We start from the raw sequence: 26,004 nt of genomic DNA on the forward strand, positions 1-26,004 counted from the left end.
TCTGGGTTATTCTATAATCTGCAGTACCCCATGGGGTACTAGTAGACCTTCCCTTTTTTTTTTTGACTAGTAAGGTCAGCTTAATTCTACTTGAGATATTTTGTTTTTCCTCAAGGGACATTTCATTTATAATGAGGAGCCAGCTTGTTGAAGATAGGAATATGACACGCTAACATCTACAGCATTGATAGAAAAATTAAAATATGTAAAAATCATGCATTTCCCCACTTACTTTCTTGGGTTCTTTTCTAGCCTTCGTCACGGCGGCTTGGATTGTCCTGTGCCAACTGCCACACCACAACCACCACCTTATGGCGCAGAAACGCTGATGGTGAACCCGTCTGTAATGCTTGCGGACTCTACATGAAACTCCATGGGGTGTGCCATTTATTCTGTTCATGACTATATACATTTTACTATTTGGTTTGTGCACACTTTCATTGGTAAGGACCAGTCAGCAAAAGAAAGGGGTATGAAAGTTAAAATAAAAAAGTGAAGGTGTGAATGCTCTTCATATGAACATTATCTTCCACCAGTAAGAGGCAAGCCAACCCACTGCCAAGGTGCCTTCCACTTGAGAACTGATAATGTAGTACCTACTTAAAAAAAAAAAAAAACTATAAATGCGCAATAGCTTGCAGATGTTGTTTTAAGAGATTTGAAAGCAGAGGTATTTATACAAAGGAGAAATATGTTTGAAGGTTTTAGTTAGAAAGATCTTACACTTCATTTTAAGAATCTCAATCATTTTTATTTTGGGGTGCGATGGACTGGGACAGGATCTGACTCTATAACACCCAGGCTGGCCTTGTAATCCTCTCCAAATTCTGAGATTATAGGGCTGACTTCCCATGCCAGGCTAATGCCTCAGTCCTACAAGGGAAAATAATCTATGTTGTGTGAGAAAGAGTGCATCAATTCTTTTAAACAAAAACGGTAGTAAAAGACAAGTTATTCCTCCAATGGATATTTATAATTAAAAGTTATTTCAAACAATAAGTAAGCTAAAAAAAAAAAAAATCACATTGTCCTGCTGGGGATGGTGACACATGCCTTTGCTCCCAGCCCTCCGCAGAGGTAGGATCATTGTGAGTTCAAGGCCAGCCTGAGCAAAAGTGATGTATTTTTTTTAATTTAATTTTTTTCTTGTGATAATGGGAATTCAGCCCAGGGCTTCTTGCATGTTAGGAAACACTCTTGTCACTGACCTATATCCTCAGTCCCCCAAGTTCTTTTTTTTTTTTTTGAGGTAGGGTTTCACTATAGCTCAGGCTGACCTGGAATTCACTATGTAGTCTCAGGGTGGCCTAGAACTTGTGGCAATCCTCCTACCTCTGCCTCCTGAGTGCTGGGATTAAAGGTGTGCACCACCATGCCTGGCCCCCAAGTTCTTTTAAATGAAGGTTTTCAGTATTAAAGTCAAATTTTAACTTGGATTTCCTTTAGTATAACACTTCTTGAAAATTATTTTTTTTGACAATTTTATACATGTGTATAATGTATACTGGGATCATATTCACCCCTTTACTTATTTATTTTATTTTGAGGTAGGGTCTCACTCTAGCCCAAGCTGACCTGGAATTCACTATGTAGTCAGTCTCAGCCTGGCCTCAGACTCAGTGATCTTCCTACCTCTGCCTCTGGAGTGCTGGGATTAAAGGCGTGTGCCACCATGTCCGGCTTGGATGTCTTTTTTTTTTTTTTTTAAATTTTTTGTGACTTATTGAGTTTAATTACGGTTGCTTGCATTATCATGGGTGAGGGATTATTATGAGAGCAAGGGGAATTTATCAGTGGCTACACCACCAAAGAAAATGTCACACGCTTGCTCCTCCGTCCACCCCCTTCACTATGCTATTTTTTGAATCCGAGATCTATATGAACCTTTTATTAATTTTTTTTTTTTAGGTGCCTCGACCACTTGCTATGAAAAAAGAAGGCATTCAAACCAGGAAACGAAAACCCAAAAACGTAAATAAAACAAAGACTTGCTCTGGTAAATATAATAAAATGTCATTTGCTTGGGAAGTAATTGCCAACTTTAACAGTAGATGTGTGTGTGCTCATTAGGGTTTGTTTGGACTCTTGTAGGTAATAGCAATAATTCTGTTCCTATGACTCCAACTTCCACCTCTTCTAATTCAGATGACTGCTCCAAAAATACTTCCCCTTCAACCCAACCAACAGCCTCAGGGGTGAGTGTGAAAAGAGAATGGATTCCTCAGTGGGTTGTTCTCTAGTAAATTATCTGATGTTGTATCTTATCTGGCAAGTAGTTACCTAAGAATAGTTTTCAGAGGAAATTACATTTAACTGTCAACAAAATGACAAACTTAAGTACTTTCCAAACCTTAATTAAGATTGCTACCATTTTTTAATGGTTAAATTAACCCAGGGAAGAGAAAGGAGTATGGAAGAGTTTCAGACTGTTTTGATTTCCAGTTTTAAACGAGAGTTGCTATGTGCATTTCTTTTTTTTTTAATTATTTATTTATTTATTTGAGAGCGACAGACACAGAGAGAAAGACAGATAGAGGGAGAGAGAGAGAATGGGCGCGCCAGGGCTTCCAGCCACTGCAAACGAACTCCAGACGCGTGCGCCCCCTTGTGCATCTGGCTAACGTGGGACCTGGGGAACCGAGCCTCGAACCGGGGTCCTTAGGCTTCACAGGCAAGCGCTTAACCGCTAAGCCATCTCTCCAGCCCCTATGTGCATTTCTAATGTAGATCAGAGAAAAAAAAAAAAAGTCCAGGAGTGTGGTTCTGTAGATCCCAGAGGCCAGGTGACATTGAACTTGCCTTTGTTTCTATCAACCAGTTTTCTTTACAATCATCTGCCTCAACCCTTAGCTGGTTTGGGCTGCTGATTCCACTCTTTTTTTTTTTTTTTTTTGAGGTAGGTAGGGTTTCACCTGGAATTCACTATGTAGTCTCAAGTGGTCCTCCTCCCTGTGCTTCCCAAGTGCTGGGATCAAAGGCATGTGCCACCACACCCAGCTTCCACTTCTCTTTCACTCAAACTGTCCTCTCGCTGGGACAATCTTGCTGCCTTCCAAGGCATCTCAATTTTAACCCCAGGCTCATTTCAGTCACATGACAGACCTGGAAGGGATTTATGCTTCTGAGGATTGGGGCAGGAGACACCAGTGACATTGAGAAGATCCTAGCTTTACTTTCAGGCAGTTATCTAAACCCAATGTTCCTCAAATAAATAGCATTTCCCTACTTTTTTTTTTTTTTTAAATTAACCCACCTTAACGTTTACCAAATTCACTTGGTTAGGGGCTCCTTACCAGCCCCTGAAGGCAGGACTTTATTTATTTATTTATTATTTGGTGGTGAAACTGAACCATTGATACACATCACTACCCCTCAGGCAGGACTTTAAAAATGCCTAGTCATGTTAAGACTATTTTAGGAATAAACACTAGCATTTCAATTCATTTCTGCCTAGTGATTGTTAACTGATTTTAGTTTGGTTGTGATTTACTTGGGTTACTTCAGAAATACTGCAGATTTCTCAGCCCCACCCTGGCTTCTTCTTCTTCTTCTTATTTTTTTTTTTTTTTTTTTTTTGATTCTCCCTGTTCTGATCCCTGTAAAGTTTCTCTAGCCCTGGAATTCACTATGTAGTCTCAGGCTGGTCTTGAACTAAAGACGATCTTCCTACCTCTGCTGGGATTAAAGGCGTTTTTTTCTTACTGACTTTCACAAATGAGAAATTAACACATTTAAAACAACAAATGATTAAACTAGTTTGAATACGTTTTGTTGAACTTCTTTTGAGCTTTTCCTTTAATAAAAAGCAGTTGCAATCTCCCAAGGGAATAAGCTTTTCAGTTGTTTTTGCTCCAAGTGTTATGTAAGTGTGGATTTGTGTGCACGCGCGTGTGTTTAAAAGGACAATTGCAGGTAACTTTAAGTAAATAGCACACAGGAAATGAGGGGTTTTAATTATTTAATCATTTTCTCGTCCTAAGTCCTCAGAAGTGACTTTGTAGATAAAAAAGGAAACAAGACAATGTTTTGGTTTTACAATGCATTAAGGGTTTGGGCCTCTTGTCCACACCCTTCTAAGTCACTGTTTGGGGGGGGGGTAGTGTCAAGCTTAGTTGTGTTTTTTTTTTTTAATCTTAGTTTGAATGATAAATGCCGGAGTAATTGAGATATTTGCCCAACAATGGGTTTTGGAGCCTGGTGCCTTTACGGGGGCTGTCAGTTTTACAGTCTGTGTCTTTGTGATGTAAAGTTTCAAAATTGGCTGGTTGTGATCCCGTCAATTGGCCTCCTTGGATCCTTGGAAAGGGGTGTGAGAAGGCAGCCAGAATGATCAGAGGGAGTTCTACAGGCTTGCTTGTTCTTGACCTGGGGGTCTCACTTTGGACCCAAGCTGGCAGCTGGCCGCCAGTGATCTTCAGCAAAAAGCCACTCTCACTACTAGAGACCGAGAGGCAGAAAGAGAAGACGTTTTGGGTCTTTTGCTGCAAACTCCACAACCTCCTTGGAACCTGGGCGGCCGCACCAGAGGCGGTGGCCCCTTGTGACTGGGACAAGTCCGGGCCTCATGCAGAGGGCATTGGGGTGGCCTCAGGCTTGCAGATTTCCTCTGCTTGGCTGTTGTGGGGAACCAGGTCTGCCTGTCAGCTGCCTTTGGAAAGTGTCCTGTTTCAAGAATAGTCCTAAGAGGCTTTTATGTGATGTCTCCAGGTTGTTGCCAAGGGGTGCCAGCCAGTATGTGTCTGCGGGTCACTTTCCAGTGCCTTGCCTAGGTCGGCTGAGCTTTTCTCTGTGTGTGTTGTGGCTCGAGTGACAGCTTAGTAACTATGAAGAGTCAGCCAAGAGCAGCTGGCAAAAGCATTTTTAAATGGTGTCTGTGTTGACAGAGACGTGTCGTTTTCCCATTTGGGTCGCGGGGCTGGAGGGCAGCTAGAGAGAGAAAGAAAGAATGGCACATCAGGGCTTCCAGCTGCTGTAAACTCCAGACGCGTGCACCCCCTTGTGCATCTGGCTTACGTGGGTACTGGGGTCCCAAACCTGGGTACTTAGGCTTTACAAGCAAGCACCTTAACCACTATGCTATCTCTCCAGCCCTCTTCCCTCCTCACCCCCCCCTTGCCCTGCAGCTAGCTTTGATGGCTCACCTATAAGATTTTTAAAAACTGGTGGAGAAAATGCTATATCCCTTTAGCAGGGTTGTGTCTGGTGGTTTCAAGGTATTTTTATTTATTTATTTATTTTTAAATGAAATTTACTTATTTTTATTGACAACTTCCATAATTGTAGACAATAACCCATGGTAATTCCCTCCCTCCCCCACTTTCCCCTTTGAAACTCCACTCTCAACATACCCTTAAGGGGATTTTTACAAGGCGAGGGAAGTCTCAGGTGTTATATTTTTATTTTAATTTTTTAAAAAATATTGTTTTTTAAGTTAGGTTCAGTTTAATCTTTCGTTAAAGTATTTTATTTTTACTTATTTATTAGAGAGAGGAAGAGAGAGAGAGAGAATGGGCGCTCTAGGGCCTCTAGCCACTGCAAACAACCCTAGATGCATGCGCCACCACGTACATCTGGCTTATGTGGGTATTGGGGAATCGAACCTTGATCCTTAGGCTTCACAGGCAAGTGTCCTAACCTCTAAGTCATCTGTCCAGCCCTCAGGTGTAATCTCTATGAACCAAAGGGCTGGTAGCCCACACCTCTCCACTGACAGATGTCAGTGGCCTTGTGTCTGCTTTTCCTTAGTGGCAATGAGTTCAACTCAAAGGCAGTTGAATCCTGTTCACTCCAGCCCCAGGGCCCAGGTAAAAAAGGCCCTGGCACCTGAGCCCGTGGCATCTGCTTCTCTAATACTGTGAACCACCAAGGTCCCACGCACAGGAGGAATGAAGGTTTGGGCAGGATTACTAATTTCTTCCTTCCTTCCCTCCAGCTCCCTCACTACCTCCTCCTCTTCTTTTTCTTCTTCTCGTTCTCCTCCTTCTTCTTATTCTCTCTCTCTTTCTCCCTAGATGGAATCCAGGGCTTTGCAAACAACTGCTAGGCAAGTGTTCTGCATTGAACTGCACCCCAGACTTTAAAAAAAAAAAAATGCTTTAAAAACAGTTCTCACTAAAATTGCCCAGGCTGACGTTCATCTCATTAAGTAGCCCAAGCAAACCTCCTGGGCGGTCTCTGGGGTTACAAGACTGCCTCACCATGCCCGGCTAGCAGACAGCCTTCTCCCAGATAAACTGAAGCACCACAACCCTAACCATGTCCCCTGTGCCAAATGGTCATGTCTTCTTTCTGTGTCTCCGCTTTACGGACTTGTTGTTGCTAAGTTCTCGTGAATTCCAATTTTTGTTACGTTTTTTTAGACTCTGTAAGTGTCATGGCTGTTATCAGTCATTTCTGCTGCACAATTCACCAGGCAAAGGTATCACAACAATCTAAAATAAAGGAACTCCTTAACGAACATGGCATAGGCCTTTAAAAAAAAAGTTGAGATTTTATTATAATAGCTGGTGAAAAATTCAATGCTAGCGTCAGCACTAAACTGAAATTTCTGAGGTAGCAGTAGGGATGGATGGCAGGAAAGGGAAGGATCTTGTGTAAAACAATTTTTGATAGGTTATTATTTTTTTGCAACGAAGTTAGATTTTAGCCTGGCTCAAATTTTTTACATGTATTGATTGACTGGAAAGCACATTTACTTGACATAAATAGATAGAAGAAATTTCTTTGGCATTTATTCCCTATGGAATGTATGGATATTAAAATCTTCTGAGAGCCAGGCATGATGGCGCATGCCTTTAATCCCAGGCAGAGGTAGGAGGATCGCTGTGAGTTCGAGGCCACCCTGAGACTATATAGTGAATTCCAGGTCAGCCTGAGCTAGAGTGAGACCCTACCTCAATCAATCAATCAATCAAACAAACAAACAAACAAAAACAAATCTTTTGAATTGTAGTTATTGACTGAGATAGATTATATAGACTTTAAAAATTGTTATTTAAGGGGAAAACGTGTTGAATTTCAGCAATTCTTTTTTTTTTTAATTTTTTTTGGTTTATTTATTTATTTATTTATTTGAGAGCAACAGACAGAGAAGGAGGCAGAGAGAGAGAGAGAGACAGACAGACAATGGGCACGCCAGGGCTACCAGCCACTGCAAACGAACTTCAGATGCGTGCGCCCCCTTGTGCATCTGGCTAACATGGGACCTGGGGAACCGAGCCTCGAACCGGGGTCCTTAGGCTTCACAGGCAAGCGCTTAACCGCTAAGCCATCTCTCCAGCCCATCAGCAATTCTTAAATGAGATTTAACATCCCATAGGCCATCTTTTCCTTCCTATGAAATTAGCAATGAGGTTCAATGCCTTCCCAGTGTGGTGGCCTGTAGCTGTAATCCCCGGATTTGGGAAGTTGAGGCGGGAGGATTTCCAGTTTGAGAACAGCATGAGTTACATAGAGAGACTTATTGTCTGGGAATATGGGATCATTGAATATGTTTTGTCTACCTAAAGAGTATTATAACTGTAATATAGTATTGTAGTCTTCACTAAAGTTTGAACTGTGACCTGCCCCGCTGGTCATTGCAGAGAGACGTTTCGCTGTCTGGGAGGCTCTTGTGCGCATTGTAGGAAAACAAAAGTCCCACACCTGGAATTGTTCATGATGTGGAGGTGGTGGTGGAGTGGCAGGTGTAGACATTAAGACTTACTGCTGGTCAGATTTGGAGGTGTCATAGTGAACAATAAGCAAAGGTCTGTGGGAGGCTGGAGAAGGGGCTGGTACATTCTGGCTTGATACAGTTGACAAACTCAGAGTTAGTTTGGATTAGGGAAACATAAGGATGGAAGTGTCCAGGAAAGCAGACTGTAGCCACAGGGCAATTGTTTCAGAAGTTGAATATGGCTGGAGTGCAGCGTGTTTAGAAGCCAGAAGCAGGAAAGGAGTCCATTAAATAAAACAGAAGCAAAGTAGAGCTCTGAAACTATTTCAAATCCATATCAGGCCAGCTGTAAGCAGAGCCTAAACGAATGACAAGACTTTATCTGACCCTGGCTTGGTGACACATGTGACTTCTGTCCGTGTTGGAGTCCAACAATGAAAACTTTCTTCTTTTTTTGAAAAAAATATATTTATTTATTTATTAGAGAGATGGAGAGAAAGAAAATGGGCATGCCAGGGCCTCCAGCTACTGCAAAGGAACTCCAGATGTGTGCGCCCCCTTGTGCATCTGGCTAACGTGGGTCCTGGGGAATCAAACCAGAGTCCTTTGGCTTTGCAAGCAAACACCTTAACTGCTAAACCACCCCTCCGGCCCTAAAAGTTTCTTCTCGATTTTGATAATTCATACAAACAATGCCAGCATGCTTGTGCTTGTCCATTTCGCAAGTATTTTTCCCACCCACCACCATCAGGGAGGACGGATATCTCCTGGGAGCTGATGCTATGCCCTGACCTGACTTCTTAACTCTGTCAGCTGCATTGTAGTTTCGGGGGGCAGGGGGGTGGGTGGGAGAGATCTCTTAATGGAAACAGGAGGTCTGGTGTGTTTTCTCACCTTTGTGCCTCTTGGTGGTATCACATAATGTCCACAGAGCGGCAGTGGTTCTTAGTCAGGGGAGACTGTAACCCAGATTCGTCCTTGGCTGGGTCAATGACTTTGTGGCTGGGTCTCCACTCACTCTTGGGTCTGTTTCTGTTTTTTTTTTTTTTCCTTGCTATTTTGTAAGTGTGAGCATTCTTGCCCCTTGGCTGCTTCTGGGGTGCGCCTGCGCCTTGCCAGCTCTTCTTTCCCATGGCAGTCACCATGGACCTGCCTGGTGGTTTGGGTTTAAAAGAGTGAATGCACCTCTGAGTGCTTATAGCCAGCAGGAGTCTGAGTGTGCTTTGTAATGTCCCCTGAAGAAAGCGCAGACACTTGTGCAGTCTAATAATGTTCTTTTAAAAAAAGAATTATTATTGATGTATTTATTAGAGACAGAAAGAGGGAGACAAAGAGAGTGTGAGAAAGAATGGATATGCAAGGACCCCCTAGCCCCTGCAAACGAACTCCGGATGTATGTACCATCATGTGCATCTGGCTTACGTGGAACCTGGAGAATCGAACCTGGGTGCTTTGGCTTGACAGGCAAGCATCTTAACCGCTAAGCCATCTCTCCAGCCCAATGTGTCAAGTTCTTTTCATAGACTTTGGTGTGTGTGCTCGTATGTATGCGGGTGCATGTGGAGGCAGGAGGTTGAAGATGGGAGGTTTCTCCAGTTGCTCTCTACCCTATTCTTGGAGACATAGAGCTCATGGATTTGGCTAGGTTCACCAGTCAGTGAGCTGGGATCATAGGCACATCACTGAATGGATGCTGGGGGGGGGGGGGGAATCCCAATTCAGGTCCTCTTGCTTGTTTGGCAAGGGCTTTACCTGTGGAGCCAAAATAAATAAGTAAACCTCTTCCCAGTCCAGACTTATTTATTTACTTATGGTTTTTGAGGTAGGGTCTCACTCTAGCCCAGGCTGACCTGGAATTCACTATGTAGTTTCAGGGTGGCCTCGAACTCACAGTGATCCTCCTACCTCTGCCTTCTGAGTGCTGGGATTAAAGGCGCATGCCACCACGCCCAGCTATTTATTTATTTTTAAGGCAGGGTCTCATGTAGGCCAGTCAAATTTCTGATTTTCCTGTTTCCTCCTCTGAAATCCAAGTGCTGGGATTCTAGGCCTGTCCATCTTGCCTGGCTTGTACACATTATATGTATGGACATATGTAACCTCTGGTAAAATTGGAAAACATCTCTCAGTCCCCTATCTTACCATTCATTTCTTAACTTGATGGGAATTTTTTGTTTGTTTGCCTTTTGATTTTTTGAGGTAGAGTCTTGCTCTAGCCCAGGCTGACTTGGAAGTCACTGTGTAATCTCAGGGTGGCCTCGAACTCACAGTGATCCTCCTACCTCTGCCTCCAGAGTGCTGGGATTAAAGGCTTATTATTATTATTATGTTTTTCTCTAAGTGTTGGAATCACTTTGGGTTTACCAAGGTCACAAGTAATAGCTCCCCTTAAAGGAATGCAAGATATTCATGAAGGACTTAGGTTGTACTAATAATTTCGCTGGGCCTAGGGCCAAACAGTATTGCTTTATGCCTCTCCCTGTGCTCCGTAGTGCTCTGGACTGAACCCTCCAAACACAGGGCCCTAAGCAGGCTAGACAAACTCTACTACTGAGCCACAGCCCCAGTTCTCCTTCGCCTTTTGCTTTTGGAGAAGGGGTAGGGTTTCTCTATGTGGCCCAAGCTGGGCTTGGACTCTTGGACTCAAACAGTTACCCTGCTTCAGCGTCCTCAGTGGCTGAGATTGTAGCTCCACGCCGCTAGACCCAGATCTGGTTCCAGTCTTCTCTTGCACATTGCAAAGAGCCTTGGTGCACCAGGCAGCTTTGAACTTTACCATCCACTTTCTCACTTACAAGCTAGTGGATCTGGGGAGAGAATTATTTACTGTCTATAGTCCCCCTCCCAGATCCTACGTTTTTTAAAGAAGTTACTTATTTATAGAGAAGTGGGGGGAGAGAGAGAGAGAGAGAGAGAGAGAGAGAGAGAGAGAGAGAGAGAGAGAGAGAGAGGTAGGTAGGGAGGGGGAGAGAGGGAGAGAGAGACATGCCAGGACCTCCAGATGCATGCACCACTCTGCATCTGGCTTAAGTGGGTCCTGGGGAATTGAACATGGGTCCTTTGGCTTTTCAGGCAAGCACCTTAACCACCAAACCATCTCTCTGGCCTTATGTTTTTTTTTTTTTTTTTTTTTGGTGTGTGTGTGTGTGTGTGTATGTGTACCAAGTGTTTTCCATTTTCTTTTCTCATTATCCTTCTGAGTGCAACACAGAGGAAATGAACAAGTCCAAGATCCCAGCAGGTTTAAGGGAGCATGGCTTTGATTTGAGCCTTGTTCTGGCTTATAAAGTCAATACAATTATGGCATAAGTAGTTGACTGATTGATTAGTAATACACCTATCAAATATCCACCCACTAAAATAGGTGGAAAACAGTGACTAGGATTTTTTTTTTTCTTTTTCACTTCCCTATCCTCCTCCTTTTTTTCTTTCTGAGACAACATCTTCCTGTACCCTTGAAGTACCCACATAGTCAGTGCTGGCCTTGAGCTTCCAATCTTCCTGCTCTTACTTCTCAAGCACTCTGGTGTGTACCCTTAAGATCAAATTTTAAATTAATATAGAAAATAAATCCAGACATGAAATGTATTATAGTAATAAGAATATGACAGGTGGATAATATTAGGTAGAAAAACATTTTTGTTATTTGTGAAATTGATAAATTTCTACTATTAATGTATTAAACAGTAAAAATTACTGTTTATAGTTTAATACTTCAGATAGCTATAACATGGTTCTTTTAAAATATCAATTAGATTAAAATACTTTTATTTTTATTTTTTTTATCTTATTTTTTTTTTTTTGGTTTTTCAAGGTAGGGTTTCACTCTGGCTCAGGCTGACCTGGAATTCACTATGTATTCTCAGGGTGGCCTCGAACTCATGGTGATCCTCCTACCTCTGCCTCCCAAGGGCTGGGATTAAAGGCGTGCACCACCACGCCAGGCTAAAATACTTTTAGTGGTATGAAATTATTAAAAATATAAATAAGTAAAATTCCTATTTTTTTTTTTCCTTTGAGGTAGGGCCTCACTGTAGCCCAGGCTGACCTGGAACTCACTCTGTAGTCCCAGGCTGGCCTCAAACTCACAGCAATCCTCCTACCTCTGTCTCCCCAGTGCTGGGATGAAAGGCATGCGCCACCAAGTCCAGTGTGAAAAATTTTAAATGGTGTGCTTTTTAAATCCATACACCCCGTGGGCACTCAGTTTTTAGTTTCAGAATGTTCACTTGCCTTCAAATTAACTTTATGAAGTCATTAAACAGACATTCCTTAGTAGGCAAGTGCCCTTTTTTTATTTTCAATGTTTATAGCTCAAAACACTCTTTTCTAAGTGAATAAAACAAGAGTTAAAAAACCATTAATCTCCCACAATGGTCTGCGAGACTTGCGGTTAGGTATTATTATTGCCTCGTTTATAAACCAAGACCCCAAGTGACTCTGCAAGGTCACAGAACAAGCCGGTGTTGAAGTGGGGACTGGAACCGACGTCTCCTGCCCGCCAGGCCCAGGCTGTTCCCTCTTCCAGGGAGTTGGCCCATCATCACAGTTATTAATATCCCACTTGCCACATGCTACAAGCCATGAACATAAATATTTCGTTGCCACTTTATCTTTGTACTCCCTGGCCACCGGGTTCCTTCTTTTCGTTTACAGCCCTTTCTAATAACTCACGTTCCTGTCTGAATACATCGGCCTTCCAATGAAAGTCACACGTCACCCCAGCAGGGAACATTTCAGCATTCCGTTTACATACTTTCATTTTCTGTACTTTCCTGTTTCTTTTCTGCGCCTAATGGGGAGGACGGCAAGGGGTAGCAAGAAAATACACTGGACCTCATTAATATCCCATGGCTCTGTATGAACATTAGGAAACTGTAAAAGTTTGTAATATATATGTCCACTCAATTTATCACACAGAACTGTGGTTTATTTTAATAAATGACTCATTATTCTGAAAGCCAGAATGCTAGGTAGAGAAAAGGGTAGGCCTTTTCACAGGGCCTCATCTCTAAACGTATTATTATTTTTTTGGCAAATTGCAGATTCTTTGTAGTTTTTTTCCCTGCCTCTATAAAAATATACAAAATTGTAACAAAACATGAAATAATGTTCTGGGAAAAGAAAACCAAATTTAAGAAATCTGGCTTAGAATGCTCTGCAATGTTATTGCTAAATGAATCTTTGAAGAAAACGGATTCCTTTACTCGAACCAAAGTGATTTATTATGCATTTCATGGGTGTCAGCCAAAAGAGTTGCTAACAACATGAAGATAATAGATATGAATTAAATACAGTTGCATAGCTCTGTTCACATTTAAATCTACCTGTTATTTATTTATTTATTTATTTTCTGAAATGTCAGTAGTTTTCAAGGACACCTTCAAAGACAGGTGGTATAGGTGTGGTAATTTACCATTTAGCTTCTGTCATATCTGGCTTTTATGAAGGCTCCGTGCTCGAGCATTTGGGAAAGCAATGATAGGTTTTTAAGGAGCATTTGAACAAATGTACATTGAAACACTGGTTTTGTTTGAAATGAGGTCTTAATGTAGCCCAGGCTGGCTTGGAACTCTTGATCCTGTTGTCGCTACCTTGCTAAGTGCTGGGGTCACAGGCGTGTGTCACCATGCCTAACTGAGGCATCCATTTCAAGTGTCCTTTTGGGGGTCCTGTGACCAGGCAGAATCCCAAGCCGGACTCCCAACGCGAGCTGCCTGTTTGGGATGGCGGCAGAGCAGGCGCCTATGCTCCGGAGCTTTTGTGTTTTTCTTTTATTAAGCACAAAGGCTTTACGTTTAATGCTCTCATTAAATTGAGTAGCTTGATTTGTAGTGAAGCCTGAATATGGTCTGAAGTTTACTGTGGGGTTCACAGATTAGCAGCCGGGAGGAAACGGATTCAGGCTCTAGCCGTAGCTCCCTGTGAACTAGCGGACTGCCACGGTTTGGTAGGAAGTCTGTGCACTCCCCCTTCTCCTAAAGGGGAGAAGTAATTCCTACCATCTGGTCCTTGGGAATATAGTGTAGCATAAGTGGGAGAAGCCTGCAGATGGCTTTGAAGCTAAGAAAGAATAGCACCACTTAAAATATAATCTTGAAAGTTAATAGCAAGGTGCTTTATTTGCATGACATTTTTTTTTTTTTCATCTAAAGGCATTAGAAATAAATCCTACTTTCTAAAAGGGGAAATGTAGAGTTACTGTATTAAGAAGTAACCATATTTTAAAGATTCCCCCCGCCTCCCCGCCCATAGCAGTTTTTCATTCCTTCTGCTATTCAGTGTTTCCTCAAAGCTTTCTGTGGTAGAGTATGTCAGAAGGGCTGCCTGGTCTTTTGACTGTGGTAAGTTTTCTCCTGGAAGTGGAGAGATTAAGATATTCATCTGTTCTGAAAAGCCCATCTTTTGGTAGAAAAGTCAGATAAGAGAGATCACTCACCAGGCATAAAATCTTGCCTCGGGTTTTTTTTTTTTTTAAATGATTTCATGCTGGGACAAAAATAGAATCACCGTGGCTGGAGGGATGGCTTAGTGGTTAAGGCATTTGCCTGCAAAGCCAAAGGACCCAGGTTCGATTCCCCAGGACCCACGTTAGCCAGATGCACAAGAGGACACACACGTCTGGAGTTCTTCTGCAGTGGCTGGAGGCCTTGGCACACCCATTTTTGTTCTGTCAACTAAGTAAATAAATAAAAATAAAATTAAAAAAATTAGATGAATCCATTTTGGTTTCACCGAGAAAGATCAACTTTGGCTTTAGAAGACTCCCCCACTTCAGGTTGTAAACAAACTCTGCCCCTGGCTGGTCAGTGTATTTACACGCGAGTTGATAGTAGACCTTCCCCACAGCCACAGCATGTTGGAGTGGGAATACACATACACAACTGTGGGCTCCTTTGTGGCGAGTGGATTGTGGGTACAGAATTATTTCTCCTGTCAGGAAGAGGGCATGGCGTGGCATCCCCATGGTGGACATAACCAGGCCTGGAGCCCAGAGGAGTGAGCAGCCAATGGAATTCCATGAAGGAATCGATGAAAACCTGAGTTAGGTCACCAGTTAAAGTGATGGGGAATGAGGGGAAAAAAGGTGCTTTATTATACATGTGGTTCTGGGGAGAATTTGAAGGATAATTCTCTTAAGTTCTGGTGGGAGACAGAAAGCGTATACATATCTTTTTGTTTGTTTGTTTGTTTTTTGTTTTCTGAGGTAGGGTCTCACTCTAGCCCAGGCTGACCTGGAATTCACTATGTAGTCTCGGGGTGGCCTCGAACTCATGGCGATCCTCCTACCTCTGCCTCCCGAGTGCTGGGATTCAAGGCGTGCACCACCACGCCTGGCTCTACATAATACCTTTTATGTGTCACCTCTAAACCATTACTGGGTAACTTGTGAGTGGTTCTATTTTACTCCATCCAAACTGTAATGAGCTTTTAAAACATATTTTTATTTATTTGAGTGAGAGAAAGAGAGAGAGAGGGAAGGAAAGAAACAGGTAGAGAGAAAGAATGGACGCTCCAGGGCCTCTGCAAACGGAATGCCAGACATGTGTGTCACCTTGTGGAGCTGGGTTATGTGTGGGTCCTGGGGATTTGAACTTGGATCCTTTGGCTTCGCAGGCAAGTGCCTTAACCCCTAAGCCATCTCCCCAGGCCCAAGCATTGCTATTATAATGGAAGTGAAGATTGCTATGCGAATGCTTCCTCATTGCTGGAATTCGAACATTCAACTAGAAAACACCTCAGGAATTAAGTCCAGAGGAAGTTAGGCTGTTTTTCTGACAATTCTGTGATCTCTGTGGGTTTCCTTTTCCCTGGCTTGTAGTTTTTCTAGAACTGGCTATGTGGGCATCCCCACAGAAGCCTAGCCTTCCTTCATTAGATACAAGAAGTCCAGGGAAAAAGGAGCCAGCCCACCAGGAGCCAGGTTCTCTGCTGGTCATTTGACATGAACGTATCAAATCAGAAGTCTTTGTGACTTTCCAGATAAATGTCCAGAATTCTCAAGGGGAAACAATTTGGGTAATGTAGGTTGAACTGTGGCTGCTTTGCAGGCGAGTGGATATTTTCCGTGTTCCCATCTGCTACAGCCCAAGTTTTCCCTGAAGTCATTTCTTCCTTTCCAAGGGAGTTTTCCAGCCTGGCAGCATGGCCTGGCTCCCACCTAGCCTGGCCTGGCCTTCGCAGAGCAGCGCTGAACCCAGGCTGGGTCTGGTGCTGATAACACATTCTTTCAACAGGAAGTACCTCCATTTTCAGTTGTCTGTGGGAGGGTGGAGGGCAGATAAGCCCAGAATGGAAACACAGAACAGATTTCGGCCCCACCCTCATATGGCACTTTGATCTGGGGGAGGGAGAGGACCTTGCCTGCCTGCCTGCACCAGGAAAGGCGGAAGGATGGGTAGGCTGTGGGCATTCCTAAGCTCTCTTCCCTGCTTCCCTTCAGGAGCAGTTGTTTAGACTGGTTTCAGTTTGTTCTGCTGAGCTGTGTGTGGTTTCAACGAAAAGTCCTTTGAAGGCTTGTTTAGATGTGTGGAAACATTAGCTCAAAGATTCCTTTTCTATATTCAATTAATTAATTAATTTGAGAGAGGGTGAGGGGGAGAGGCAGATAGAGAGAGAGGTTTGAGGACAGCCACGCTGGGGCCTCTAGCCATTGCAAAAGAACCCTAGACACATTCACCACCATGTACAGACAGACAGACAGACAGACAGACAGACAGAGAAAGAAAGAAAGGGCATGCCAGGGCCTCTAGCCACTGCTAACGAACTCCAGACGCATGTGCCAATTTGTGCATCTGGCTTTATGTGAGAACCGGGGAATTGAACCCAAATTGTTAGGTTCCCCCCCCAACACAGGCAAGTGTCTTAACCACTGAGCCATCTTTCCAGCTTGTCCCTCCTGTTTCCTTTTTTTTTTTTTTTTTTTTTTTTTTTTGCGCTTTTTCCAGGTAGGGTTTGCTCTGGCCCAGTTTTCCTGGAATTCATTATATAGTCTGTGGCCTGGAACTCATCGTGAGCCTCCTACCTCTGCCTTCTAGTGCGGGGATTAAAGGTATGCACCACCATGCCTGGCTCCTACCCACTCCCCTTGTAAGACAAGGTCTAAGTTGGACTCTCCTTCCTCCTGCCCCAGATCCTAGCACGTGTGTGTGCGTGTGTGTGCGTGTGTGTGTGTGTGTATATACTTATATTTACAGGCTCTGGTGTCATTGTAAACGTTCCCTGATTTTTTTTCCCCCCTCAAATGGTCCTGATTTATAGGTACCTTAAAAAAATATTTTCTTTATTTGAGAGACGGGAAGAGGCAGAGAGCGAGTGCTAATGGGTACTCCAGGGTCTCTTCTGCAAATGAACTCCAGACACATGCGACACCTTGTGTATCTGGCTTATGTGGCTACTGGAGAATTGAACCTGGGTGCTTAGGCTTTGCAGGCAAGCGCCTTAACCACCAAGCCATCTCTTGAGCCCCTTCCCACATTTTTACTTTGGTCCTGTCCAGTTGGTTGGACCCTTAATAGTTTATGCTTGGTATTTCCAGTATCTTCTGTTCCTCCTCATGGTGGATTCTACCACGCCATTGTATCACAGCATTCAAAGACAAACCCTCAAAGGAACGAATGTCTCTCTGTCATCCTCCCCGGTTACACTTGTGCATGGGGCACAGAATTTTTTTTTATTAATTAGTTTTGTATTCAGCAAATACAGTCAGTATGGTACCATTATTAGGCTCATCCATGACTTACCCCCTCCCCTTGGCCCCTCTTTGTTGAGGTATATGGGTCATGCATTATGGAGTTAGCCCTCAGTTATGGGTAGGATGAATGTCTGCATATCATGACCCAACATGTGGCTCTGACATTCTTTCCGCCCCCTCTTCTGCAAAATTTCCCTGAGCCATGTTGGGTTCATTTTTGGTCTGCTTCAGTGATGAGGTGTTGGGGGCCTCTGGGTCTCTGGCTCTCTTATTTGGTAGGAGTTGATTTTTCTCTGTGTTGATCTCCTTCCCCCTTGTGCTGGTAACCGGTTCACAGGAAAACAGCACCCTTGCTTGTTTCGGGGGACCGAATTTTTATCCTGCTGTTTTTCACTTAGCACAGTACGACAGGATTGTTTTCCATCTTGCGATGAGATCTTATTATTTTTAATAATTGCATAATAGTGCATGGAGCGGATGTTCTCTGCTTTTCCAGACCATTCCCATATTATTAGAGTGTTTCCATGGTTTCTACTATTAAAAGTACCCCTGCAATGGATGGCTTCCTTTCATTGGTGGCGCCTTTCCTTTCTTTTGAATTATTTCCTTACAATTCATTTCCAAAAGTGAAATTGCACCATGGAGCAGGGTTTAAACTGTTGGCCTTGAACACTGCTGGTTAATTGCCTTACACAAGGTTGGAATCTTCCATGGGCCACAGTCACAGGTATGATCACTTGATACCAGACTCTTGAGTATTATAAATAGTTTTCTTCTGTTTCTCCCAGCTCCCCTCCTGTGGTGCTGGTGATGAATCCAAGACCTGCATACTAGGCATATCCGCAGACCATAGAACATTTTTTTTTTTCCATTGGAGTATTTTGTATGTTTGAGCATGTAGTATGCTTTTACTTAAAATTATCAAGTCTTCGCTTGATACAAAGTTCTTAAACTTCCCTTCCTTCCTTCTTTCCTTCCTTTCTCCCTCTCTCTCTCTCTCTCTCTGTCTTTCTTCCTTTCTTTCATCATAGACCCAGCTGTTGCTTTTGCTCCTGTGATTTGGGATTGGTTGGCACTTTGACTATAGGACTCTGGGCCTGCCACGTAACTAAACATTTATATAGAAATCAGAACTTACAATAGCAATTTCTGAGATTATTACTCAAGTTAAGAATAACATTAAGGGCTGGAGAGATGGCTTAGTGGTTAAGCGCTTGCTTGTGAAGCCTAAAGACCCCGGTTTGAGGCTCGATTCCCCAGGACCCACATTAGCCAGATGCACAAGGGGGCGCACGCATCTGGAGTTTGTTTGCAGTGGCTGGAAGCCCTGGCGCGCCCATTCTCTCTCTCTCTCTCTCTCTCTCTCTCTCTCTCTCTCTCTCTCTCTATATATATATATATATATATATATATATACACACACACACATACATATATATATCTCTTTCTCTGTCTGTCACTCTCAAATAAATAAATAAAAATAAATAAAAAAAGAATAACATTAAAGGAAGCTGGGCGTGGTGACACATGCCTTTAATCCCAGCAAAACCCAATAATAATAATAATAATAAATATTATAGGCATTAACATTTCCTTAGAGCTGGAAATGGACCTCAGTATAGAGCACTTTCCAGTCTGCTGGATTAAAAATGACAACATAAATACAACATGAAGGAAAGAGGAATTTTTTTTTTTTTTCTTTTTCGAGGTAGGGTCTCACTCTAGCCCAGGCTGACCTGGAATTCACTATGTAGTCTCGGGGTGGCCTCGAACTCACGGTGATCCTGCTACCTCTTCCTCCCAAGTGCTGGGATTAAAGGCATGTGCCACCACGCCCGGCTCGGAAAGAGGAATTTAAAGGGGCTACTGGACTTTAAAAGCTAATAACACAAGACTTATTTAATTTATTTTTAAAAAATATTTTATTTATTTATTTTTACAGAAAGAAAGGAGAGAGATTGAGAATGAGAATGGGTACGCCACCACAAACTCCGGACACATGCGCCACCTTGTGCATCTGGCTACGTGGGTCTTGGGGAATTGAACCTGAGTCCTTTGGCTTTGCAGGCCTTAACCACTAAGCCATCCCTCCAGCCCTATTTATTTATTTATTTTTGACACAGGGTCTCATGTAGCCCGGCTACCAAAAGACATTTAAGACAGATTGTTTTGTTTTGAGGCAGGGTCTCCCTCTAGCCTGGCTGATCTGAAACTCACTCTAGCCCAGGCTGGCGTTGGACTCACAGTGACCTCATCTGAGATTATAGGCATGAGCCACCATGCTCAGCATTTTTTTTTGGGGGGGGGGAGTGTCACTCTACCTCAGGTTGGCATTGATCTTATGGTGATTCCCCCTGCCTCAGCCTTTTGAGTGCTGAGCCTAGCTTGAAGATTTTTATTTTTGGTGACATGGCTTATTTTCAAAAGACCCAAGGGCCAAGGGGGCTTTTGAATGGGCTGCCAAGTGCCCTGAATTTCTCTTTGTGAAAAGCTGTCACTTGGGCTGGAGAGATGGCTTAGCAGTAAAGGTACTTGTCTGCAAAGCCAAAGGATCCAGGTTCCATTCCCCAGGACCCATGTAAAGCCAGGTGCATAAGGTGGTGCAAACATCATCTGGAGTTTATTTTCAGTGGCATGCCCATTCTCTCCCTCCCTCTCTCCCTTCCCCCCAAATAAATATAAACAAAATAAAAAGCTATAACTCACAATTAGACCGAGTAGCTTCAATTATCCTGCAGGGGCTTGTCAGTGATGGAAGTAAGTCAGCCGGGCTGAGGGGGGTAGAAATGGGGGAATAAATAGGCCAAATCTCCTTAGCGACAGTAATAAAACAACAATAGTACCTCAAATATCCATTATTGTCAGACAACGTTTTGAAGGTTTTACATGTAGGTGTATTAGTTAATTTAATCACTGCAACAGTGTCATGGTGGTAGGCACCTCTCTACTTCCACTTTGTAGGGGTGGGGGATAATGGCACAGGATGTTTGCCAGCCTCCTAGGGCGCCCCTCCCATGTGACCTTTTTCCACATCTTTGTCAAATTCTTCCATTTCCACCGATTTCTCTTCTGACCATGCCAGGATATTGCTGCCCAAGTCTGGAATGCCCCCTTCTTGGAAGACCTTTTTTTTTTTCTTTTTTTTAACCTCTTTTTTTTTTTTTTTTTGGTTTTTCGAGGTAGGGTCTCACTCTGGTCCAGGCTGACCTGGAATTAACTCTGTAGTCTCAGGGTGGCCTTGAACTCACGGCGATCCTCCTACCTCTGCCTCCCGAGTGCTGGGATTAAAGGCGTGCGCCACCACGCCCGGCTAACCTCTTTTTTAATTGACAATTTCCATAATTAGACAATAAACCATGACAATTCCCTCCTCCCCCACTTTCTCCTTCACAAATCCATTATCCATCATATCCCTTCCCTCACTCCATTAGTTTCTCTTTTATTTTGATGTTATCAACTTTTCCTCCTATTATGAGGATCTTAGGTAGTGTCAGGCACTATGAGGTCATGGATATCAAGGCCAATTTCTTTCTGGGCAATTACATTGTAAGCAGTCCTACCTTTCCTTTGGCTGTTACATTCTTTCTGCCACCTCTTCAACAATGGACCCTCCGCCTTGGAAGATATGATAGAGCTATTTCAGTGTTTGTTTTTTTTTCTTTTAATCACCAATAAAAACAGCTTCCCATATTGAATGCTTAATATAGTAAGACATCATACTGATGCTGTTACGAACATGAGAAAGAGAAGAGAGAAAGAGAGAATGAATGAATGAATGAATGATGAGAATGGGCTTTCCAGGACCTCCGGAAACATGGGCTACTTTGTACGTCTGGCTTTTCCTGAGTACTGGGGAATTGAACCCAGGCTGTTAGGCTTTGTAAACAAGCTTCTTTAAGGCCTGAACCATCTCTCCATCCCGATGTCATCATTTTTTCTTCTCCTTTTATGCAGGTCTTGTGTAAGTAGCATCATTCCCTGTGAGGTCATGGATACCATGGCAACATGTTGTCTGGAAGACAGTATTGCAGAGCAGTCCTCCCCTTTCTTTGCCTCTTCCATTCTTTCTGCCACTTCTTGTGCCACGGTGGTCCCTGAGCCTTGGAGGGTGTACTCACCATACTATATGTATAATTGGATCTGTAGCATTCTGTTAGTCTAACTGGATCATTGCAGACATTTTAGATATCTCGGTGGCTTTTTGAAATTAGCAGAGGTTAAAAAGAATATTTATTTAGAGAGAAGGAGACAGATAGAGAGGGAAAGAGAGAGGATGGGCACACCATGGCCTCCAGCCTCTGCAAATGAACTGCACCACCATATGCATCTATTTGCCTCGTGTGGGCACTGGGGAATTGAACCTGGGTCATTAGGCTTCTCGGGCAAGTACCTTAAGCCGTCTCTCCAGCCCAGCAGGGTTTATTTTAAATATTTTGCTTTTTATTTGACAGAGAAGGTGGGGGAGAGAGAGAGGGGGAGAGAGAGAATGGGCACACCAGGGCCTCCAGCCACTGAAACAAACTCCAGATGTGTGTACCCCTTATGCATCTGGCTTACGTGGGTCCTGAGGAATCGAGCCTGGGTCCTTTGGCTTTGCATGCAAACACCTTAACTGCTAAGCCATCTCTTCAGCCCAGGGTTTATTTTAAAATGCATTCAATGTTCTGAGTTCATTTGCAGTGGCTAGAGGCCCTGGCATCTCTATTCTCTCTCTCTAATCGCTGCTTGCAAATAAAGAGATATAAATTTATAAAAAAAAATAGTGAAATTCTTGGAAAAGCGAAAGACAAAAAAAAGTTCTATCTGTTTCAAGCAAGTATCTGGTAGTGTATGGAATATGGAAGTTTGGAAGAAACTAGGGGCTTCTGAGTTTGGGGTAGGGTGGAGGGAAAACATGACTAAAGAGTACATGGTTGTGGCTAGATTTTTGGTTACGTCTTCCAACTATTTCCTTAAACTATTGGCTAACCAGATTCCTGTTATTTTGGTTTGTGCCTATGTTTTTTTTAAAACAATTGGCATTCTATCTACAGAGTCCTGTTTGCCAGGTTTTTTTTTTTTTTTTTTTTTTTTTTTTCTGGTTTTTCGAAGTAGGGTCTCACTCTGGTCCAGGCTGACCTCGAATTAACTATGTAGTCTCAGGGTGGCTTCGAACTCACAGTGATCCTCCTACCTCTGCCTCCCGAGTGCTGGGATTAAAGGTGTGCACCACCACACTTGGCTATTATTTTTTTAACATGCAAGAGTGTGCTGTGCTTCTGAGTGTGTCATATGGTGTGGTTTGTGTGTGGTGCATGCATGTGCATATACCCATGAGGCGCCCCGTGTGCTTGCCCGCAGCAGGGTATATTTCTTGCCTGCAGTTGCTAGAGGGGAACATTGGGTGTCCCCCTCCCTAGCTTTCCCGCCTGTTCTTACTTGAGTCAGAGTCTTTTGTTGGTCTTTCTTTTTTTTTTCATGAGCCTGTTGATTGTCTAGTCTCTGTTCCCTACAGGATCAGGTTACAGTCATGTGCTGATGTGAGTCTGGTGGCCTCAGTAGGCCCTTATGTTTGCGTATCCCTCCAGCTTGATTCTACTAATTAAAAAATATTATTTATTATTAGAAAGAGAAAAAGAGAGAGAGAGAATGGGCACGACAGGGCCTCTTGACACTGCAAACGAACTCCAGATCTATGTGCCACTTTGTGCATCTGGCACTTACGTAGGTACTGGGGAATCGAACCCAGGCTGTCAGGATTTGCATGCAAGAACCTGTAAGCTCTGAGCCATCTCTCCTATCTCGTAGAATCCTATGATTCTATTAGGTAATGTTTCCTGTTTGATCTTTCTCACTTGGATGTGAGGAATGAATACCATGGGGGGAAGGTGAACTTTTTATCTCTAGAAATAATGGCTCTGCTCCTGACGGACGCTAGCGTTTTCTTTATGATGTAGCCTACAGCAAACAGGACTTGTGCGTGCATAGACGTAAGGTAAATGAGGTAGATATTAAAATCTGTATGTGTGGGTTTATGTCTATGAGGTCAGTGCTCAAAAGTTTCATCTATTGGGATGTTGAGTTGTGGAGCTTTTCTTTTTTTCCCCCCTGTGGTCTCATTCTAGCACAGACTGGCCTTGAACTCACAGTAGTCCTCCTACCTCTGCCTCCTGAGTGCTGGGATTAAAGGCGTGCACCATCATGCCCAGCTAGGTTTTCTTCTTTAAATTTTTATTTATTTGCGAGGAAAGATGAGAGAGAGGGAGAGAAGAGGAGAGGAGAGGAGGATAGGGACATGAGGGCTTCTTGCCACTGCAGATGAAGTCCAGATGCACGCACCACTTTGTGTATCTGGTTTTATGTGGGTACTGGGGATTCGAACCTGGGCCATCAGGCTTTGCAAGTAAGCCCCTTTAACCAGTGAGCAATCCAGCCCTTCTCTTTTTAGATTTGGGCATCCTTTAAGGCTCCTGTGTGGTTTGTTTCACTGACAGGGCTCTTAAAAAATGTGGCACATTTACAAGTAGGATTCCACCAGTCTCCCTTTCCTTTGCTCACGTCTGCATTTTGCTGGATGGTTACTGTGTTCTGAAGTCAATGAGACTGTCCAAGAGCAGAAGTAGCCGGGGTCAGGTGGATGGAACTGGGCACACCCGAAGCCCCTGCCTGCTGCCTTTGCTTCATTTCCTCCTCCCGAGATGCTTGTGAATGCGTTTCTCCCTAGGTCCTGGTTGCACCAGTCTTTTATTAATTAATTAATTAATTAAATTATTTATTTTATTATTTTGTTGTTTTCAGGTTTGCGCTAGTAGGATGGGCCAGCTGGCCAAGTGATAGATAACCATCTCCCTTTCTCTCTGTCCCCCCCCTGTTCTGCCAGGCCGGTGCCCCTGTGATGTCTGGAGCAGGAGAGGGTACCAACCCTGAAACCAGCGAGCTCAAGTACTCAGGTCAAGATGGGCTCTACATCGGCGTCAGCCTGTCCTCACCTGCCGAGGTCACATCCTCAGTGCGACAGGATTCGTGGTGTGCGCTGGCCCTGGCCTGAGTCAGCGCTGCCAGGAGGCTGGGAGGGGCTCCGAGGACCGCGCGGTCCAGCTGTGGGCAACAGCGCAGATAGAACATTCCTCCGACGTGTGATTTCTGTGCCTTTGTTTTTGAAAGCCATCTACTTCCCAAGAAGCTTGCTGAAGGAAGGAAGAGGAGGAGACGGGCTCTTCTGGGATGGACCAGGGTGGCAGGCGTGTGGTCTGCTCTCTCCAGCCAGGGATCCCTCCGGCCAGCCTGCCTCTGGGTGTGCCCCTGCGCCACTGGCGGAAGCTGTGACTATGATGGAACCTTGCTTGATAAGGAAGAATGAGAGAGATTTTTTTTTTAAAAAAAGGTTTTATGTATATCGTCCAAAAATCATGTGCCCATGTGATCAATTTTGGTTATCCCAGAATTTCTTCATACCCGTTTTCCGTGTGCATTTCACGAGCATTGGTGGAGAAGACCACTGGAGGTCATTTGGTACATTGTGGAGGCTGAGTTGGGTCCTGGGTCTCTTGACAAGAACATCAGTTTGCAAAATTGCATTATAATTCTGGACACTGTGACTTAATTCCTTCAGAACTCATCTTAACGTGACTGGTCTGACTGAGGTCGCTTGGAATTTGTAAACAGGGTAGCAAACGAGATATTTTTTCTTCCATGTACACAATAATTTTTTTTTTTAAAAAGTGCAATTTGCGTTGCAGCAATCAGTGTTAAATCATTTGCATAAGATTTAACAGCATTTTTATAATGAATGTAAACATTTTAACTTAATGGTACTTAAAATAATTTAAAAAATGTTAACTTAGACATTCTTTTACTTCTTTTACACCCATATCCCATTTCTATTTTCCCGATGGTATAAGAAAACTATTTCAAGAACAAATCTTCTCTCAGGAAAATTGCCTTTCTCCATTGAAGAATTTTTATACATGAACACCAAGACACCCCTTTCTCTTACTGTGGAACATATGCTGGAAAATTGCAACAGAACTTTACTACCTAAGGAATAGCGTTTGTAAATATTCTAGACATCTGTCAACACCCTTGAAGTCTATATAGTGTGACTAGCCCACAGGTTGGTTGACATTAATTTTTTTTTTTTAATGGGATGTCATGGAAACCTATCTCACCAGAGTTTTAAAAATAAAAAAGGGTATTGTTTTGTCTTCTGTAAACCGAGTTCTTCCCTTCTCACTTTATTTTCATGCTGCATGTGGCTATCAATCTTCCTGTAAAACAAGTGTATTATTATTTTGGGGGGATTTTCGAGGTAGGGTCTTGCCCAGGCTGACCTGGAATTCACTACATAGTCACAGGGTAGCCTTGAACTCTCGGTGATCCTCCTACTTCTGTCTCCTGAGTGCTGGGATTAAAGGTGTGCGCCACCATGCCCGGCAAGGCCATCTTTCCAAGGATTTATTCTTTGGGAGCTGTCCTGTGTGTACCTTGTTTATCTGAAGTTGGCATATGGAGTTAGTTATGACATCCCATGTGTGTTGGTGACAAGTTTTTATAAGTGAAAATAACTAGTATTAAATGACATTATCTGAAGTTATAAGCATTCTGTTTAGGCTCAATGCTTAAAAATATTTTATATATTGTTTTATTTGAGAAAGAAAGAAAATACAGGCACACC

General features: G+C 43.3%; 1 protein-coding gene across 3 annotated transcripts in view; it reads left to right on the forward strand.

Moving 5' to 3' along the window:
* Gata6 (GATA binding protein 6) overlaps nt 1-25,543 on the forward strand; it is a 37,709-nt gene extending 12,166 nt beyond the window's left edge. For all 3 annotated transcript variants that reach the window (XM_045135182.1, XM_045135183.1, XM_045135184.1), the window contains exons 4-7: nt 253-378; nt 1,909-1,996; nt 2,092-2,195; nt 24,211-25,543. In XM_045135182.1, coding sequence (XP_044991117.1) covers nt 253-378; nt 1,909-1,996; nt 2,092-2,195; nt 24,211-24,378 — 486 coding nt within the window. In that variant the 3' untranslated portion in view covers nt 24,379-25,543. The remainder of the gene's footprint in view (nt 1-252; nt 379-1,908; nt 1,997-2,091; nt 2,196-24,210) is intronic.
* The last annotated feature ends 461 nt before the right edge of the window (nt 25,544-26,004 follow it).

The sequence above is a fragment of the Jaculus jaculus genome, chromosome 15 (genome assembly GCF_020740685.1).
Source record: "Jaculus jaculus isolate mJacJac1 chromosome 15, mJacJac1.mat.Y.cur, whole genome shotgun sequence".
Lineage (NCBI taxonomy): Eukaryota > Metazoa > Chordata > Mammalia > Rodentia > Dipodidae > Jaculus > Jaculus jaculus.